The following is a 19,844-nucleotide window of genomic DNA, read 5'->3' as shown; positions in this document are numbered from 1 at the left end:
CCGCTGATGTATATTTACGTCTAAGGTCGTGTCCCTGCATTTGATGCGGGCTCTGACCCTGAGCTTGCATTTTCCTCACACTTAATGGCCGCTTGTGCTCTACTTGTGGCTGTTAACGGTTAAATCCTGCTGTTTTGAAAGTATTCCTTTGCACTTGGTGTCCCCTAAAATAGAAATGATGCCCTCCTTGTTCCACCACCCACAAACCCGACACCCACAGCTCCTTTTTTTCTCTGGAAATGTAGCACCTTGGCCCCCGGAGCTCCCCTCCACACCGTGTCACTATTACATGGGCATTAGGGGCCACCGTACCGGATCAGGGTAGCCAGACCCCACAAGAGCCAGAACTGAGGCCACAGCTGGTGGCGCTTGTTACCCCACACTTATCACTATGGGACCCTGAGGCTGGACATGATGGTGGCCGATGTGTACATAGTGCTAGACACGAGCTAATCTGAAAATAAACCGGTGACTATATGAAGCCGGGCATGGTGCTGGGGCAGTGTGAGGCGCACGGTGGCACTGGGACACAGCGGCTGACATGTTGCGTCACGGTAGTCAGGGGACCGCTGGGTGGCGCTGTGGCCGCCAGTACATTATGTCTGACACAGCAAGCAGGAAACGTAACATCGAGGAAGTTGTGTCCGGCGCCTCCACATCCGGCTGTTCGGTGTCCCCGGCTTCATACGCGGTATGTCAGTGTGAGGGACTGAATGGGCCATCAGAAGACCGGGTTCTCTGTACACTGCGAGCACCTGCAGCCCTGTCTGTTACCACCTGTAGTCTTCTACATGATGGATCACTACAACTCCCAGCATGGCTGTAATCCCTGGTGATTATGGTGCCTGTGATACGTTGTCTGTGTGGCTATTCGGTTCATATACACATATACACACACCCACATATACAGTATACACACGTCTATATAAATGTCTGTGTGGATGTGTACAGTGTCAGACACAGAGAAGAGGGAGCCGTACATGGCCAGTATACAGAGCCCTCTGTGATAGGACCTGCTTGCTGACGTGAGGGTGGTAGTGGCCCCTGTTGTCCCCTGTGCACCAATAATATGTTCCCCTGTATGTGGATAAATGGGATACTTTTTATGAGTTCCTAGACCACATATGTCAAACTCCGGTCTGCAGGGTGATTATATTTGGCCCTAAGCGCTGGCACCCCCCGGCATCGCACTAACAAATATATCGGCGTCCTGCATGCTGATACAATTGCAAGCAATTAGAGTTGAGCGACTTTTGGTTTTTTAGGGTCGCGTTTCATTTCGTGAAACCCGACTTTTCCAAAAGTCGGGTCGAGCAAGATCGTCCGATTATAGGGAAAAGTCGGGGTCGTCCCGAAACACGAAACCCAATGTAAGTCTATGGGGAATAAAAGTCGGCAGTGAGAGGAGGACAGGAAACACACCTACAGTGCCCATTTGAATGCCAAAAGCATCAATTCTTCTTACTTAAGCTTGTCAACCTTAATTAACTTCATAATACAAGTTACGCACTGAAAAATGGGGGTTATTTGGCTAAAGTTGTGGGGGGGTAGTGCTGGCTCCAGGTTTTCATGTGCCCTGGGCGAAAGAGCGCCCCTTTAACACATACCACAACTCATCATGCTCCGATACGGCAGATAAATAGCGGTATAGTACAATGAAAAATACCTCACTTTTTACATCTCATGACGAGGCCCATCTATTTCTCCATACAGAATCATTGGTCCCATATAATGTTTGAAACAGTATATGATGAGCTCCACATAATGCTACAGTATATGTTGGTCCCCATGGATGAAGCTCCACTGTCTTATGGGCCCAAATAATGCTCCAAACATAATGGGCCCCATTTCTAATGCTCTAGTGTATAATGGGCCCTGTAAATGCTGCTCCAGTGTCTGATGTCCACCTTTGGAATGTTCCAGTGTATGGTGGGCACCATCTATCATTCTCCAGAGTATAGTGCTCCCCAAAAATTGCTGTCCCAACATTGAAAACAATCAAATAAGTCTCCTCGCTAGGGAATCCCTGTACTTGTCTGGACTCCTCGTCGTCCCCATCTTCCATCTCACTGCACAGTATTTAAACTTTGCAAGTGCTGTGATCCTGAGCAAGCAGGGGGGGGCCCACTCGTTGGCGACAGCACTGGCACAGGGCCCCTGATAGTACGGTGGTGTGTCTGATGGCGGGTGGGCCGAACCTGCACTTTCATCTGCAGCTTCCTCTTTGTCACCGTGTAAGATGGAACTGTATATGGGAAGGGTAACCTGAGTTTCATCAGGGTCAGATTCAGGCCGTGTAGCGTGCGAGGGGAATGTAGTGGTCTGGGTCAATGTACCAGCAGATTCATCGAGCAGTGGCTGGGCATCAGTGCACTTGTGTCGCCTCCAGGAGTACGGTCGCCACAGTGGCATTACCTTCCTCCTAGGGAGTGTGATGTCATGCTTGGGAGCAACGAAGGATCTCTCTAGCAGGTTAACTGATTGGGCGGCGTTATTCCCACGAGTCATGACCCTCCAAACAGCGTTCATGAAGGCAAAGTGTTTGTTTTACGTGGGCAGTATGGTTGCAAAGCTGAACCTTAAAGGAATGTCTAGAAGGGCACCACCAGGAGTGGAGCCTACGGTTAAATTCGACTCCACCTGGGAAACCTCAACCATGCCAGCTACAGAACAGATGCACACATTGCAAGCTTAATTCCGTTAACGAACGAGACTCCGTCATGCCCCGCGGTCCGAGTCCGGCTTACTAGAGGGACACGTGAGGCTCTGGCACATGAGATTGGCCAATAACTGGTGTGTCATGCCCTTACATGTCCATGGCTGCATGTGCGCTACACTGAAAAGGCCAGCGTTTGTCGCTTACAGGTGCAGATAACCCGCTGAACAACGTTAGTGATGGGGATCACTGATGACAATTATTACCCGCGAACAATGATTTCCCAGTAAGTGCAGGTCAACCGCAGTTCCGGAATTAGGCCTAACCGTCATTCCTGAAAAAATGAAAAACTTACGTGTGCAAACCACAGGTGCTGTAGCTTGCTTAACAGCTCGCCAGCCGTTCTCACGCCCAGTATGGATTGCACGTGATTGCACAAAGGTTAGAAAGGGTACCGTATCCCCGGATAACATGTATGGATAGCGTACACATTCAAAATATATGTCTGTACATCAGGAGGCAGGCTCAGACGGTGTTAGGCCCAGTATGGATTGCACGTGATTGCACAAAGGTTAGGAAGGGTACCGTATCCCCGGATAACATGTATGGATAGCGTACACATTCAAAATATATGTCTATACATCAGGAGGCAGGCTCAGACGGTGTTAGGCCCAGTATGGATTGCACGTGATTGCACAAAGGTTAGAAAGGGTACCGTATCCCCGGATAACATGTATGGATAGCGTACACATTCAAAATATATGTCTGTACATCAGGAGGCAGGCTCAGACGGTGTTAGGCCCAGTATGGATTGCACGTGATTGCACAAAGGTTAGAAAGGGTACCGTATCCCCGGATAACATGTATGGATAGCGTACACATTCAAAATATATGTCTGTACATCAGGAGACAGGCTCAGACGGTGTCAGGCACAGTATGGATTTGACGGCCCAGATTACACAGCGGAGGAGCAGGGAGAGGTAAAGATTGCAAATGCTGGGGCCCTGCCCAAGCAAGGGGGGCCCACTCGTGGGCGTCGGTACTGGCACTGGGCCCCTCATAGTACGGCGGTGTGTCTGACGGCGGGTGTGCACCACCACCGTCAGAGACACTTGATTGCACTATGAGGGACCCTGTGCCAGTGCCCGCACCCAAGAGTCGGCCTACCCACCTGTCCAGGGCAACGGCACTCGAACGGTGTCGTGCGCTAGGTGGTGACCCCGGCCATGGGGGGGGAGGCAGCACAGTTAGGGAGTTTTAGAAAGTGGCATATGTTGATGTTGGACATTCAGCTGATGCAAAAGGCGAAATAGGTGAAGTCCCAGGAAGAGGTGGACCAAAGCAAGCCATTTTTCTGTCACCCTATGTGTCATCAGGGGAAGGTGGGACAAAATCCTTGGAAACCCATGCATGGTTCATTTTAATGAAGGTTAGATCATCCACATTTTGGGTTGACAGACGGGTCCTTTTTTCTATCAGGATTGATCCAGCTGCACTGAAGACTCTTTCCGATAGCACACTTGCAGCTGGGCAAGCGAGCTCCTGTAAGGCATATTGTGCCAATTCAGGCCAGGTGTCCAGTTTAGCGGCCCAATAGTCAAAGGGGAATGACCTGTGTGGGAGAACATCGATATGGGAGGAAAAGTAGTTTGTAACCATAGTTGACAACTGCTGTCTCCTGTCACTTTCCATCGATGCAGTATTACCAGTTGTGTGAGCGGTATTTGAAAAATCAGTCCACAACATTGTCATGAAACCCCTGTCTCCAACGCCACTTCTGTGTGCACCACGAACACCTCTGCCAAGCTGCCCCTGGCCCGTACGGCTCGTATGAGAACCATCACCGCTGCTGTGTGCTGGGAATGCCTCAAGCAACCGATTTACCAGAGTTGCTTGTTTATTAGCCAATATTAGGTCAAGGTTGTCCTGTGGCATGATGTTTTGTAATTTGCCTTTATAGCGTGGATCCAGGATGCTGGCCAACCAGTAGTCGTCATCGTTCATCATTTTGGCAATGCGTGGGTCCCTTTTTAGGATCTGCAAGGCATAATCTGACATGTGGGCCAATGTTCCCGTTGTCAATGATGCACTGCGAGTGCTGGGTGGAGGAGCACTTTCTGGCAAATCCACATCCCTCCAGTCATGCACAAACCCTGTACCAGACCTTGCCACGCCAACATTTTCACTTGCCCCACGAGATGCATCCTCCTCCCCTAAGTAATCATCCCCATCATCATCCTCCTCCTCCTCTTCTTCCTCCACCTCGTCCAGGAGAGGTCCCTGAGCAGACAATGGCTGAATGTCATCAAGGATTCCCTCCTCCTCTTCCTCCTCATCAACATTGGCTGCAGACGCCTGCTCCTTAAGGTGCGTCAAAGTTTGCATGAGCAGACGCATAAGTGGGATGCTCATGCTTAGGATGGCGTCGTCTGCGCTTACCAGCCGTGTGCATTCCTCAAAACACTGAAGGACTTTACAGAGGTCTTTCAGCTTCGACCACTGCACACCTGTCAACTCCATGTCTGCTCTCAAAGTGCCTGGCCGTGTATCCTCCCACAAATGCATTATGGCCTGCCTCTGCTCGCACAGCCGCTCCACCATGTGCAGGATGGAGTTCCACCTTGTTGCAATGTCGATAATGAGGCGGTGGTTGGGAAGGTGGAGCAATCGCTGCAGCTTCTGCATACGAACGGAGTGTACAGGCGACCGGCGGATGTGCGCGCACAGTCTTCGCACCTTCTGGAGCAGGGCTGTTAACTCCGGATAATTTTTGAGGAAGCACTGCACCACCAGGTTCACGGTGTGAGCCAAGCAAGGTATATGGCTGAGTTTTGAAAGGGCTATGGCTGCCACAAAATTACGGCCGTTATCACTAACTACCTTGCCTGCCTCAAGATGTCCACTGCCCAGCCATGACTCAGTTTGTCGCTTCAAGTACTTGGCCAGCACCTCGGCGGTGTGTCTGTTGCCCAAACACATCATCTGCAACACAGCCTGCTGACGCTTTCCACTAGCTGCTCGATAGGGGGAAACATCGTGTGCAACAGTGGCAGCTGCAGATGGAGTGCTCGTACGACTGCGCTCTGTGGACGAGCTTTCGCTTCTGGAGGAGGAGGAGGAGGGTCGAACGCCTACAGCCAACTGTTTCCTATACCGTGGGCTAGGCAGCACTGTCCCACCACCGCTGTCCCCTGTGGACCCTGCATCCACCACATTAACCCAGTGCGCAGTGATGGACACGTAACGGCCCTGGCCATGCCGACTGGACCATGCATCAGTTGTGAGGTGCACCTTTCCGCTCACTGACTGCTTGAGTGCATGGACAATGCGGTCTTTCACATGATGGTGGAGGGCTGGGATGGCTTTGCGAGAGAAGTGGCGACTGGGTAGGTCATAGCGTGGTACTGCATAGGCCATGAGTTCGCGGAAAGCTGTGCTTTCCACCAACCGAAAGGGCATCATCTCAAACGAGATTAGTTTGGCAATGTGGGCGTTCAAACCCAGTGTACGCGGATGAGAGACTGAGTACTTTCTTGACCTACTCATAGTGTCTGGGAGGGTGAGCTGGACTTGAGAGCTGCATATGGTGGAAGTAGCGGTGGACAGGGCGGACTGAGAGAGGGTTGATGATGGTGATGAAGTTGGTGTTCTTTCTGATGGCCTAGAATCAGTCTTTCGTTGATATAACAGTGGGATTCCCTGACTGCTGTGGCCTTGCAACGACACCTCAACATTTGCTGCTGTGCTAACCGGTGGGCTTACAGTGGGGGAAACAATGTAGCGTTGCTGACTACCTTCGTTGTGATCAGTTGCACATGTGGCACTTGAGGTTTGGTGTTGTGTCCACGCTTGCATGTGCATGCTGGTTAAATGTCTAAGCATGCAACTGGTATTCAAATTTTTCAGATTTTTCCCTCGGCTAAAGGTCTTTGCGCACTTCTTACAGATAACCTTGGCCTGATCATGAGGATTTTGGTCAAAAAAGTGCCACACTGCACTCTTCCTACTTTGGCAGACATTTTGCGGCCTAGCACGCTGTGATCTTTTGACCCTCTGGACAAGCTGTCCAGCAACTCTTTTGATGTTTGGAACCTGTCTTTGGAGTGCTCCGGGCCTGCCAGATAACAGCTGTTGCGATGTCGATGTCTGCTGTGGATTCTCCTCATCTGAGCTATTGGAAGCAGCACCCTCTTCCCCCAATGGATGCCAATCTGGGTCAACAACTGGGTCATCCATCACCTCCTCCTCTATGTCATGTGCACCTTCCTCTGTGTCACCGTGTATGGTGGTATAGTGTGCGGGAAGGGGCACCTGAGTCTCATCAGGGTCAGAATCTGGCTCTGTACACTGCGAGGACAATGTAGTGCTCTGAGTGAATGTACCAGCAGAATCATCCATCAGCGGCTGTGCATCAGTGCACTCCATGTCAGATTCATCTTGGCCTGGGTAATTCACCATTTGACTTGATAATCCAGGCATGGTATGTGAAAACAGCTCCATGGAGTAATCAGTAGTATGGCCTGCGTCATCCTTCAATCTTGGTTGGGGTGAAGGACACAAGGAAAGGTGTGGTTCATGAACATGAGCCTCCAATGACGACTCAGTGCTTTTACTTTTTACAACTGAAGAAGAGGAGGCGATAGAGCTGGAGGCTGAGTCAGCAATGTAAGACAAAACTTTTTCCTGATGCTCTGGCTTTAAAAGCGGTTTGCCAACTCCTAGAAAACTAAGCGTTCGAGGCCTTATGTAGCCAGACGATGACGCAGGCTCAACACCTCCTGCATTCGGTCCTATTTTGCTCTTGCCACTACCATCAGATCCACCACCAGCTGCCAACCCCCGCCCAATTCCACGGCCTCTTCCACCAGCCTTCCTCATTTTTGGTAGAAATGTAGACAAAATCCAACAAACTATATAGTAATGTAAAACAAGGTACAAGGTGTCTATAGGACAGGGGAGATTTTGAATTTCTGCAGACACTTGTGGACACTGGACACTTTTGGATTGTGTGAGGGCCACTGATATCTGAGCGCTATGTCACAGGCTCGATGGCACAGCTGTGACAAAAGTGACGAGAGGATAAGGGAGATTTTGAATTTCTGCAGACACTTGTGGACACTGGACACTTTTGGATTGTGTGAGGGCCACTGATATCTGAGCGCTATGTCACAGGCTCGATGGCACAGCTGTGACAAAAGTGACGAGAGGATAAGGGAGATTTTGAATTTCTGCAGACACTTGTGGACACTGGACACTTTTGGATTGTGTGAGGCCCAATGAATATCTGAGCGCTATGTCACAGGCTCGATGGCACAGCTGTGACAAAAGTGACTAGAGGATAAGGGAGATTGGATTGCTTTAAAAAGCAGTTTGCAGAGCAGTGGGTAAACAGCAATGCCAGCCTGTCAGGAAGCCTTAAAAGGCAGCCCAACAACCAACACCACTGATACACCACAATATAGCTTCCCCTTGCACTGCACACACAGTGACTAGTGTGTTGTGCAGGCCAAATCGCTAGCAGCAGAAGCAGTTTTTTTTTCTTCTCAGCAGGACAAAAAAAAAAAAATTGGGATTGCTTTTAAAAAAGCAGTTTGCGGAGCAGTGGGTAAACAGCAATGCAGGAATGTCAGGAAGCCTTAGAAGGCAGCCCAACAACCAACACCACTGATACACCACTATATAGCCTCCCCTTGCACTGCACACACAGTGACTGGTGTGTTGTACAGGCAAAATCGCTAGCAGCAGAAGCAGTTTTTTTTTCTTCTTCCCTGCCTAACGCTCTCCCTACAGAATCAGCAGCAACCTCTCCCTATGCTAAGATCGGCAGAAGTAAGATGGCGGTCGGCGTGCACGCCCTTTTATACCCCCTGTGACGCCCACCAAAGCAAGCCAATCACTTGCATGCCCTTCTGAAAGATGGTGGTGACCCGTGCCTATGTCATCACGTTGCCCACAGTGTCCGTGGATCCTGATTGGCTGGAAGAGCGCAAAACAAACTTTTGAAACGCGACTTTGGCGCGTAAGTCGCCGACCTCGTGGCCGACCTCATCCTAGGGTCGGGTTTCGTTTTTTCATGAAACCCGACTTTGCCAAAAGTCGGCGACTTTTGAAATTTTTCGACCCGTTTCGCTCAACTCTACAAGCAATGATGAAAGAGATTTTGTGGCCGCTGTGCAGAACTTCCGAGCACTCGCTGCAGAGACCGGAGCAGCAGGGGAACGAGGATAGGTGGCGAATTATTTTTTTTCATTATCTTGTATGGAGTATTATGTGGGGCTATTATACTGTATGGGGGGGGCTGTGCGGGGCCCATTGTACTGTATGGGGGGGGCTCTGCGGGGCCCATTGTACTGTATGGGGGGGGGCTCTGCGGGGCCCATTGTACTGTTTTGGGGGGAGCTCTGCGGGGCCCATTGTACTGTATTGGGGGGGGGCTGTGCGGGGCCCATTGTACTGTATTGGGGGGGGGGGCTGTGCGGGGCCCATTGTACTGTATTGGGGGGGGGGCGCTGTGCGGGGCCCATTGTACTGTATTGGGGGGGGGGGCTGTGCGGGGCCCATTGTACTGTATTGGGGGGGGGGCTGTGCGGGGCCCATTGTACTGTATTGGGGGGGGGCTGTGCGGGGCCCATTGTACTGTATTGGGGGGGGGGGGGCTGTGCGGGGCCCATTGTACTGTATGGGGGGGGCTGTGCGGGGCCCATTGTACTGTATTGGGGGGGCTGTGCGGGGCCCATTGTACTGTATGGGGGGCTGTGCGGGGCCCATTGTACTGTATGGGGGGGCTGTGCGGGGCCCATTGTACTGTATTGGGGGGGGGGGCTGTGCGGGGCCCATTGTACTGTATTGGGGGGGCTCTGCGTGGCCCAGTATGCTGTATTGGTGGGGGCGCTGTGCGGGGCCCATTATACTGTATTGGGGGGGCTGTGCGGGGCCCAGTATACTGTATTGGGGGGGCTGTGCGGGGCCCAGTATACTGTATTGGGGGGCTGTGCGGGGCCCATTATACTGTATTGGGGGGGGGGCTGTGCGGGGCCCAGTATACTGTATTGGGGGGCTGTGCGGGGCCCAGTATGCTGTATTGGGGGGGGCGCTGTGCGGGGCCCAGTATACTGTATTGGGGGGGCTGTGCGGGGCCCATTGTACTGTATGGGGGGGGCTGTGCGGGGCCCATTGTACTGTATGGGGGGGGCTGTGCGGGGCCCATTGTACTGTATGGGGGGGCTGTGCGGGGCCCATTGTACTGTATGGGGGGGGCTGTGCGGGGCCCATTGTACTGTATGGGGGGGCTGTGCGGGGCCCATTGTACTGTATTGGGGGGGGCTGTGCGGGGCCCATTGTACTGTATTGGGGGGGGCTCTGTGTGGCCCAGTATGCTGTATTGGGGAGGGGGGCGCTGTGCGGGGCCCAGTATACTGTATTGGGGGGGGCTGTGCGGGGCCCAGTATACTGTATTGGGGGGGGCTGTGCGGGGCCCAGTATACTGTATTGGGGGGGGCTGTGCGGGGCCCAGTATACTGTATTGGGGGGGGCTGTGCGGGGCCCATTATACTGTATTGGGGGGGGGGGGGCTGTGCGGGGCCCATTATACTGTATTGGGGGGGGGGCTGTGCGGGGCCCATTATACTGTATTGGGGGGGGGGCTGTGCGGGGCCCATTATGCTGTATTGGGGGGGGGGCTGTTCGGGGCCCAGTATGCTGTATTGGGGGGGCTGTGCGGGGCCCAGTATACTGTATTGGGGGGGGGGGCTGTGCGGGGCCCAGTATACTGTATTGGGGGGGGGGGGCTGTGCGGGGCCCAGTATACTGTATTGGGGGGGGGGGGCTGTGCGGGGCCCAGTATACTGTATTGGGGGGGGGGGGCTGTGCGGGGCCCAGTATACTGTATTGGGGGGGGGGGGGGGGCTGTGCGGGGCCCAGTATACTGTATTGGGGGGGGGGGGGGGCTGTGCGGGACCCATTATACCGTATGGGGGGCTGTGCTGAGCCCAGTATACTGTATGGCGGGCTGTGCGGGGCCCAGTATACTGTATGGCGGGATATGTGAGGATCACAGTATGAGCATCATACTGTGTTAGGGTTGCCGTACTTTGCCAGAGAGTTGAGGGGATGGGGGGGGGTACAGTAGGGTCATTACACTGGTCGTGTGGAGGGGACCATGGAGGAATTCACTGTGGGGATATTCTAGTGTGCTTGAGGTCACTTTTGTTGGCTACATACATTACCTATATTATTTATTAATTCAAAGTTTTTTATCTTTTGTATTAGATATTTAAATTATACTTTTGAGCCATATGCTTTTTACTGCTCTTAGATAACATATATTATTACAGTATGCCTGATTTGTGATTGTGTTTATTGTATTCTAAGATCTGTTTCATTAAAATGCACTTTGTTCATGGGACACCCGCTTTAAGTTTGTTTCCATATGAAAAAGTTAATCGTTCTATTTGATATGGAAAAACTTCCTCAATTGTAGACATTTTTTTTAAATAAATATCAAGATTGGCTCTCGACTTTGTCCAAGATTTTAATTTTGGCCCTCTTTGTATTTGGGTTTGACATCCCTGTCCTGGACTATACATACAGAAAAGTAACAACTATTGCATATTTGTGTGGCAAATATGTCCCAGTGTGTGTGAGCCTAGTGTGTTCCCCGAAATTGTTCCTACCACACACTACGGGTTCCAAGTACCAGATGAACAGTAGCTGTTGCCCAGTTCTGCAACAAACTACTCACAACCTATAAACAGCCTTTTACAAGGGGAAATAATAACCCCAACAATCAATCCTAATCATGGCCCCATAGAAATATAGTGAGTGAAAGATCGGCAGCATTTACCACCTTTTAGGCTGGGGTGATATGGTGACTTTGGCCGTGACATAAGTTGTCGCCGTTACATTGAAGCACAATCCAAGTGGATAGGGTTGCATTGCTATCCTGAGGGTACAGGATCCACCACAGGAAAGTCGCAGAAATTCGCTTTGGGTTGGATATTTTGTGACTGGCCTTTCACGGTAGCGTATGTGACCATATGCACTTGTATCGCTGTGTGTTGTGGCAGTGACACCTAGCCATCTTTGGCCACAACACAGGTCGCGCAGCCAAAGTCGCCGTGTAGCCCCAGCTTTATACTGACCTATCGTTGTCATCAGTCGGTGGTTGAGATGTGCTGCTCAATAGGACCTCCACTGGCTTTATATTGATCGCCTATCCTTAGGGCGCTTTCAGACCGCTGTATTAATCGGACCGCAATGTATGGACTGGACGGCGGCTCTCCCGCCCCAAGCATGACATCTTTATGTATTTCTATGCTGCTGTCACCCTCGGGTTGGGAGAGAGCCACGGCCAGTCCGAGCATTGCGGTCCGATTTATAGGGTCGTCTAACTGCACCCTAAGAATACTTAATCAATATCTATTTCCCGGCCACTCCTTAATGGCAGTGGTCTCGTTCTTGCACAACCCATAAAAATAATTCCTGCTCTGAATTATAGCTTTTGCAATTAAGCCATTTAGCAATTCTCTGAAGTCATTAGTGAGTAGAAAGCTGGAGAGTATCCGCTGTGAGCGCGGCTTCGTGTTCTCCGGTAACTTGTAAATGGCGTGCGGTAATTGCGCAAGATATTTTCCTGAAATTCATTGTCTAAAACACAGCAATTTTTTTTTCTTGAATCCGTTTCTATGCGCCGCTGTGGGCTCAGCAGGTATGTATTTATCCAGAGGAACAAAAAAACCTCTCCCGGCACGTACTAAGCATCTCCAAAATGCTGCAGATAAAGCTGCACGGCAGGTGGAAGCGAGAAGGTAAAATCTTAGAATGCCATGGAATTTCCCTCCAAGTGATAAAGTGGCGCACCATCCCTGTGGGCGGTTTTATTGGTAAGACCTTAGTGTGCCGTGACACCATAAAATTCCTTATACAAAGTTTTACTCTATATCTGTTTTATTACTCGGGAGCAGCAAGTAGGTTATAGTTAAGCTTTTATGCACATTATTATATACTGTAAGTATAATCATCTTTTGTGAGTCGAAATTGTCACAGTGTTTTGAAATGGTTTGTAGGCAATGCCAGACGTGTCGGCCCTTTATGCCCAACCTGGGGCAGAATCTCCACGGGTTCCAGATTACTGGCTCTACAAATGTCTGCGGAGGTTTAGTGGCTTTGTGGCACATGTTCTCGCCCTTGGTTTCACCATCTTCTTAGTGATTCTTGCTCGGCCTGGGACTAGTAAGTACACGTAGCACTTATATTGTAAACTGTATGTATTTATACTATCTATCTAAATGTCCTTCATTATATCATTCCAAGAATGTAAGGAATTGAGAATGTCAGGATAAAAGACAGAGAGGAAAGAATCAAGTATGATGTGTGCAAGATTTTTGTCAAGACTTTTTGATCATCTAATCAGTGTTTTCAAACCAGCGCTCTTAAAATTCAGGGAAATATCTGGCATTTTAAAGGGAACCTGCCGTGTCCCCAAAGGCTGTTACCCTGCGGATATAGGGTTAATATGGAAATTAATAGTGGTACAAAGCTGTCTGGATATTGGGAGAACAGGAACTTTATTCTTCCCAGGAGCTGCTGGGTGTTTTAGTCATGGTGGCAAGTTCCATCCCTCATAGCATTGAGAGTGGTGGCTGTAAGCACATTCTAACACCGAGAGGTGAGTGTACGCTTTTATTTTATTGGGCCAAACCTTTAGATTAAGATGGGGTTGTACTAGTAGCGACAAGCCCTTTAAAGCCGCCACCTACTGTGAACTAAGTTGTGCCTGTAGCATCTCCGTGCATGCCCTCGAGTGAAGGCCGTTGGCTTTGTGGAGGCATGAAGGTCATCTTCTCCCGGTAGCCGCTTGATGGCCAGGTAGCTTTGTAACACTATTAACTAGTAGAGTAATCCTATATCTGCAAGCTAATAACTGGGGACATGACAGGTTCCCTTGAAAAGGAACCTGACACATGATCTATGCCTCCCGAACCTCAGGCACCATAAATCAGAGACCTGCTCTTGCATTCTTAACATCTATGTTCCACCCTGAAACGCTGCGGCAGCACGAATCTGACAACAGGCTCCCTTTACAGTAAGGTTCCTCCCTGGTAATTGGGATTGAAATTGCTGATCTAAGCAGTTTTTGCACCTGTAAATTCAGAAGTGTGCGAAAGCTGTGTAGCAACACACAGCAGCGGTTAAAGGAGATATTAGGCACGCGGACAGATTTCTCACTTCACGGAAAGACTGCACTGGTAGATAATGCGCCTGTAGAAAGCAGTACGGCTATTATTATTATTTGGAAATGTGGAAGAATTCAGATAGGAGATGATTACTTCTCATTTTAAATGGAACCGACATTGATTGGTCAGAATGCTTGAGCGGGTAGATTTTGCTTTGTACTGTATATAAATAAATGTAGAAAAGTTCAAAAATAATGAGTGATGGCCCATATTGTGGTTAGATACCTTAGTATGTGCTGTAACTGTTGTACGAAATGCCGTGAGGATTTGAGATGGATCATCACATGTAGAAAGACACATTAGCCTTACAGAGGCCAGAAGACTCCACTGTCAAAAAAGGACCAAATATAGTAGGAAACTACTATGTAAAATAGTAAAGACGTTGTGCAGGTATAAGTTTAAGTTCACACTGAGCCGAAATCCCGATGTGCGCACGCACCGCTCACCCCAATACCGTCAGCAGAGGGGCAGAATTTCAGAAAGGCAGTGACCTGTAAAGGAAACACAGGAGGCTGACGGCGGGGCCGGAGCAGAAGAAGACCCTACTCCCTAGGCCCATCCCGTGCACACATATAATTACAAGGAAACTTTAGAGGCTAATTACACATCAACCAATTATCGGATTCCTTCACCGCAGGTATCGGTATCCGTGTAACAGTGCCTTTATGGCCATGCCTTTACTTTATAGTGCTACATCCTGCTGACAGGTTCTCTTTATTATATATAAAATACACATGTAAATAAGAAACTTTGCAATATATCTTATCAAAGTAATCTGCTTCTTTCCCCTCCTGGTCTGATCATTCAATTTCAGATTTCTCAGTTCTTGGGTGAAATCTGTATTCGGTGAAGATTACTGACACAGGAAATGACTGAAGATCAGGAGAACTTGCAGCAGAATGTCTGTATCTGCTTCTTGCTCCTTCTTCCTCCTTTCTCCATAGGATTTTAAAAGAACCAACTGTCATCAATCTAAATAATGGTGAAATCTGTCTTCACTGAATAAACATTGTACCCATTAATTGAGAATGAATACTCCAGGAGGGGAAAGAATCAGGTTTCTCTTATAAGATATATTAAAGTTACTTCTTTCCCTTTGTACTACTGACTTATGTGATGGAGATTAGAATGATTTATCTCTTTAATATGCAAATTGTCTCTTTAAAGAGGAATAGGACTTGAACTCTATAGTGCCGCCTGTTGGAAGCAGTAATCCTCCACTTAGTCACTTTAAGTCATTGGTGGGACTGACAGAGGCCTACCCCATTCTAGCTGCTATGTCTACCTTATGTCTAGTTTTATGTACTCTCCAGTTCTCAATTATAATCTATCTCTAGCAGCAGAGACCCCATGACAAATTACAGGAGGTGTGGACAGGTGTTTGTCTTTCTGCTTTTTTGTGTCTCACCACTTAGGCGAATACGCCTGAAAATAATGCACGGCAGAATGCACGTTCGCTCTGTCAGCACCTTTATAGTCTATGGCTATATAACATAAGGACTCAGTCAAATGAGCGTGTTATACGGATAGATGCTAAGTAAAGTGCTGTGCACAAATGGGCATGGCTCGCATCCTTACTCTAGCAAAAAATGAGACATTTTGTAATCAGTGTTCTGGATCAGCGCGCCGTCGGTGTTTTTCCAGCATGGCAAAAGGAAAACAAATTGCAGAGCTTCTCCTATACTTTGCATTGTTAAACACATACAGAATATGGATGGCATCTGTGTGCTGTACGTGTTTTTACACATCTGTGTGCTGTACGTGTTTTTACACATCTGTGTGCTGTACGTGTTTTACACGGACCCATACACTTGCATTTTCCCTTATCATCCATTCAACCGGTAAAAAAAAAATGGACCTGTGCACAGTAGCATAGGTTATAATGGGTAGTGTGGTATCCATGAGTAGATTGTGAAGGAGGCCTTAGGTGAAGGTATTTTCGGAATTTTACTACTCGGCAGATAAGATTATCGAAATGTACAATTAAGGCCCCGTCACACATACAGATGCACCAGCGATCCTGACAACTATACGACCTTGTCTGGCTCGCTGGTGCATCGCTACATGATCACTGGTGAGCTGCCAAACAGGTAGCTTCATCAGCGATCAGCACCAGCGAAGACGCTGGTCTCTAAGGTAAATATCGGGTTACTAAGCAGCGCGCGTCACTTAGTTACCCGATGTGTACCTTAGAAACCTGCGTGCTGGCAGCTGCCAGCATGCAGGTTTCTAAGGTACACATCGGGTAACTAAGTGACGCGCGCCGCTTAGTAACCCGATATTTACTTTAGAGACCAGCTCCCAGCACCTGCTTAGAGCGCTGGGAGCCTCGCTGATCATTGGCTCCCGCTGCCACACGCAGCGATGTGCGCTGGCCAGCGGGAGACCAGCGATCAAAAAATGGCCCAGGCCGATCGAGCACGATCAGCGATACCCGGCGGGGGGGCTGGTCGCTGATCCCCATCACACACAGCGATCTCGCTGGCGAGATCTTTGTGGCGTCACAAAATCAGCTATCTCGCTAGCGAGATCGCTGTGTGTGACGGGACCTTTACTCTTCTTGCGCTATTACTTTTCCATATAAAAAAGGCGCACAGCCAATGCTCATTGAGTTTCTTCTTTTTCCTTTTCTCCCTCTTCCCAGGTCTTTTCTCGTGGCATCCTGTGTTCATGGCTGCTGCTGTAAGTATCAGTGTCACAAATTGTATATTTGGTTTTCTATATTCTTTCTTTTCCCCTCTAATTTTATAAATGCTTTTCAGATGGGATACCACCACAAAGTAATAGAAAAAATCACTGTTCTGTAATTTTTTTGAGTAGTTGTCAGCCATTTCTTTAGAGGTATGTGAGATCTGGTTGACGAGCGGTATGGTCGCCATTAAAGCTTCCTTCAAAGCATTTTTTTTGTTACACAAGTAAAGGTGTGCAGACATTTTGGTTTATTGTATTTGGTCTATGGTCCCTGTCCAGTGGTTTACACAATTTTAATTTTTTTTTTTTTATTCTTTTAGTTTTTCTTTTTGACTTTTTTCTTTCCTTTTTTGCCCGCAAGTACATGTTCAATCCAGTATTCATTTGTATGTAGATCAGATGATAGTGATCTGATGCCTAGAAATGAGCAGATCAGCCAAAATTCAAATTCACCTATTCGTATGGATTTTCCAGGAAAATTCGATTCGCAGACCAATTGTTCTCTGCGGATTGAATGTCCCTTATTATTTTCTAGGATATTTCCAAACTCCAGAGCATAATACAGCTAAGATGTTACAAATAAAATACTTATACTCGCCTCACTGCTCAACTCTCAAGCTCCTCGACTCCTCACCATCACCTGTCTTGTCCTTGCCACCTCTTCTGATCACTGCTGCTCATGCTGAAATCTTTGGGCCTCTCGCGCAAGACAGGGACTTCCAACTTTGTCGAGACCCTGGAGGGGAGGGTTCATCGCAAACATGTGGAAGGTCACGACGTGCAGTGTCCTTATGTACACATGCGTAGAACCTTCCCGGACCTCATCAGCACTGGAAGTCCCAACTTAGCGTGAGCGTCTCAGAGATTTCCGCATGAGTACCTGTGATAGGAAGATGCAGTGAGAACCTGATGGGTGACTTTGAGGAGTGGAGGGGCTGCAGAGGTGAGCAGTAAGGGGAGTATAAAGATTAAAAAAACTAACCTTTTGATGGCCCTTTACGGTTCAGAAAAGTGACTATTTTGACAGATCTGCTGGGAAACTAATTACAAAAAAAATAAAAAATTCTTGCATTCGGCCTACACAGCAGTTCTGGATCAGGCTGGCTCACTACTTGCCCAGTCTCTATATTGGCAGAGCAGTGCATTGCATGATCTGCCATTACATATAAGCAGCTGCACAATGCATTGAATCAGAATATACCTGTTGAGGTCGAATAGAGGTCTAAACCTCTGAATTTGCTTCTAAAAACATATGTATAAGACGGATCAAATACATCAGTGTGATTGTGTATCTCTTAATCAGAAAATGTTGGCATATCTTATACATTGTTACTGCGAATTACTGTATAAACCACAAAGACAAAAAACCCTTGTGAACAGAATGGATAAAGTTGACAAGAGTAGAACGCAAATTACTGTGTTAAACCAGTGTGATTCAAAAGATCATGTCTAAGTACACAGTCCAAACAGACTCTCACTGGCAATGACAGGTAAAGGTTGGAGACACCTGGTTTGGTCTGACAGCTTGATTTTTGCTGCCTCTTGCCAATAACAGGACTATAAGGTAACATAAACCATGTATAACACATGGATCCATCATGTGTTATATTAGGTTCTTGGTGTAATTACACTCCAAGAGCAGGATTAGATACCGTGTGCTCAAAATTGAACATAATCTAATGTAATCCTATGAGTGAAATCTTTTATATATGTGATATCTGCCTCATCTTGTCACCCTGGATTAAAGTCTTTTTCTGAGAACAATAGAGTTGGGCACTGGATTAGCGTCCGGGGCCCACCTACTCTTTTTGACTGTAAAATGATGATCTTTGGGGTGTATTCATGACTGACTGTGGGTTACCTGATCTGTTACTTGGGCCTCAATGCCCAGCCAACTACTTGCCTCTTGGACTGAACTAACAGCCTCATCTATTCCTATGGGGTTGATGGTTTCGGTCCCGCAGCTGGGCCTGGTATTGTGGCCCTAACATAGACTGTAAAATACTGTTGTGTGAATGTAACCTTATGTTAAATGCAAGAAGGTCTGGACAAAGAATAGTCCAGCGATTGGGAAGTTTGAATACCGTTTATTGCACCTAATTGTTAGTTTATTGTACATTTATCCCCAATGTCCTCTGTAATTGTGTTTCCCATTCTTCTTTCCAGTATTGCTTATGTATGACAGAAGCTGTGCTGCTGTTGTCTCCGGAAACCTCGCCATTCTGCCCTCTTTCCCGCAAGTCCAAGACCCGTTTGCACTGGCTTATACAACTTTGTGTGCCAGTGTTTGCTGGAGTAGGTATTGCCTTTATTATATGGAGCAAGAACCGCAGTGAGCTAAACCATCTGACCTCCTGGCACAGCCTTCTCGGGGGGCTCACCTTGATCACTACATGCTGTCAGGCGGTGTGTGGCCTGGCACTGCTCTTCCCACGCCTGGCGCGGGTCACTGCAGTATCGCGTCTTAAACTGTATCATGCCACTTGGGGTCTTTTAGTATACCTTCTTTCTACATCCACTGTTCTCTTTGGATTGTGTTCTGACTGGTTTCGAGCACAGATCAAGGGACCTTTTTGGTATATTTGCTTTGCCTTACCTCTGTATCCCGCACTGGTAATTATGAATCAAGTACTAGACATATATCTACCAAAGAAGAAGGCTCTAAGTAAGACTACAAGTATGCCCAAGGTCAAGCAGCACAAATTTCCCCTTATGTGAATGTAAACCCCACATACAGTGGGGAAAAAAAGTATTTAGTCAGCCATCAATTATGCAAATTCTCCCACTTAAAAAGATGAGAGAGGCCTGTAATTGACATCATGTGTAGACAACAACTATGAGAGTCAAAATGAGAAAACAAATCCAGAATATCACCTTGTCTGATTTGGCAAGATTTATTTTGCAAATTATGGTGGAAAATAAGTATTTGGTCATAAACAAAAGTTCATCTGAATATTTTGTTATATATCCTTTGTTGGCAATGACAGAGGTCAAACATTTTCTGTAAGTCTTCACAAGGTTGGCACACACTGTTGGTGGTATGTTGGCCCTTTCCTCCACGCAGATGTCCTCTAGAGCAGTGATGTTTTGGGCTGTCGCTGGGCAACACGGACTTTCACAACCCTCCAAAGATTTTCTATGGGGTTGAGATCTGGAGACTGGATAGGCCACTCCAGGACCTTCATATCCTTCTTACGAAGCCACTCCTTCATTGCCCTGGAGGTGTGCTTGGGATCATTATCATGCTGAAAGACCCATGCACG

General features: G+C 48.2%; 1 protein-coding gene across 2 annotated transcripts; it reads left to right on the top strand.

The window, feature by feature from the left end:
- The first annotated feature begins 532 nt into the window (after window positions 1-532).
- Window positions 533-19,389, top strand: CYB561D1 (cytochrome b561 family member D1). Of its 2 annotated transcripts, none has more exons than XM_073542460.1 (4): window positions 533-691; window positions 12,721-12,886; window positions 16,535-16,572; window positions 18,748-19,389. In XM_073542460.1, exons 1-4 carry the CDS (start codon window positions 542-544, stop codon window positions 19,297-19,299), a joined length of 906 nt encoding a protein of 301 aa, XP_073398561.1. In that variant the 5' UTR covers window positions 533-541; the 3' UTR covers window positions 19,300-19,389. The 2 variants fall into 2 exon arrangements, with proteins under 2 accessions (XP_073398561.1, XP_073398563.1); XM_073542462.1 differs by lacking the exon at window positions 533-691 and adding an exon at window positions 712-832 and having other exon boundaries at window positions 18,748-19,388.
- The last annotated feature ends 455 nt before the right edge of the window (window positions 19,390-19,844 follow it).

This window comes from Dendrobates tinctorius, unplaced genomic scaffold (assembly GCF_039654945.1).
Source record: "Dendrobates tinctorius isolate UK_male_01 unplaced genomic scaffold, ASM3965494v1 ptg000127l, whole genome shotgun sequence".
Classification (NCBI taxonomy): domain Eukaryota; kingdom Metazoa; phylum Chordata; class Amphibia; order Anura; family Dendrobatidae; genus Dendrobates; species Dendrobates tinctorius.
Note: the sequence above shows the minus strand (reverse complement) of the source record. Positions and strands in the feature narration are given on the sequence as shown.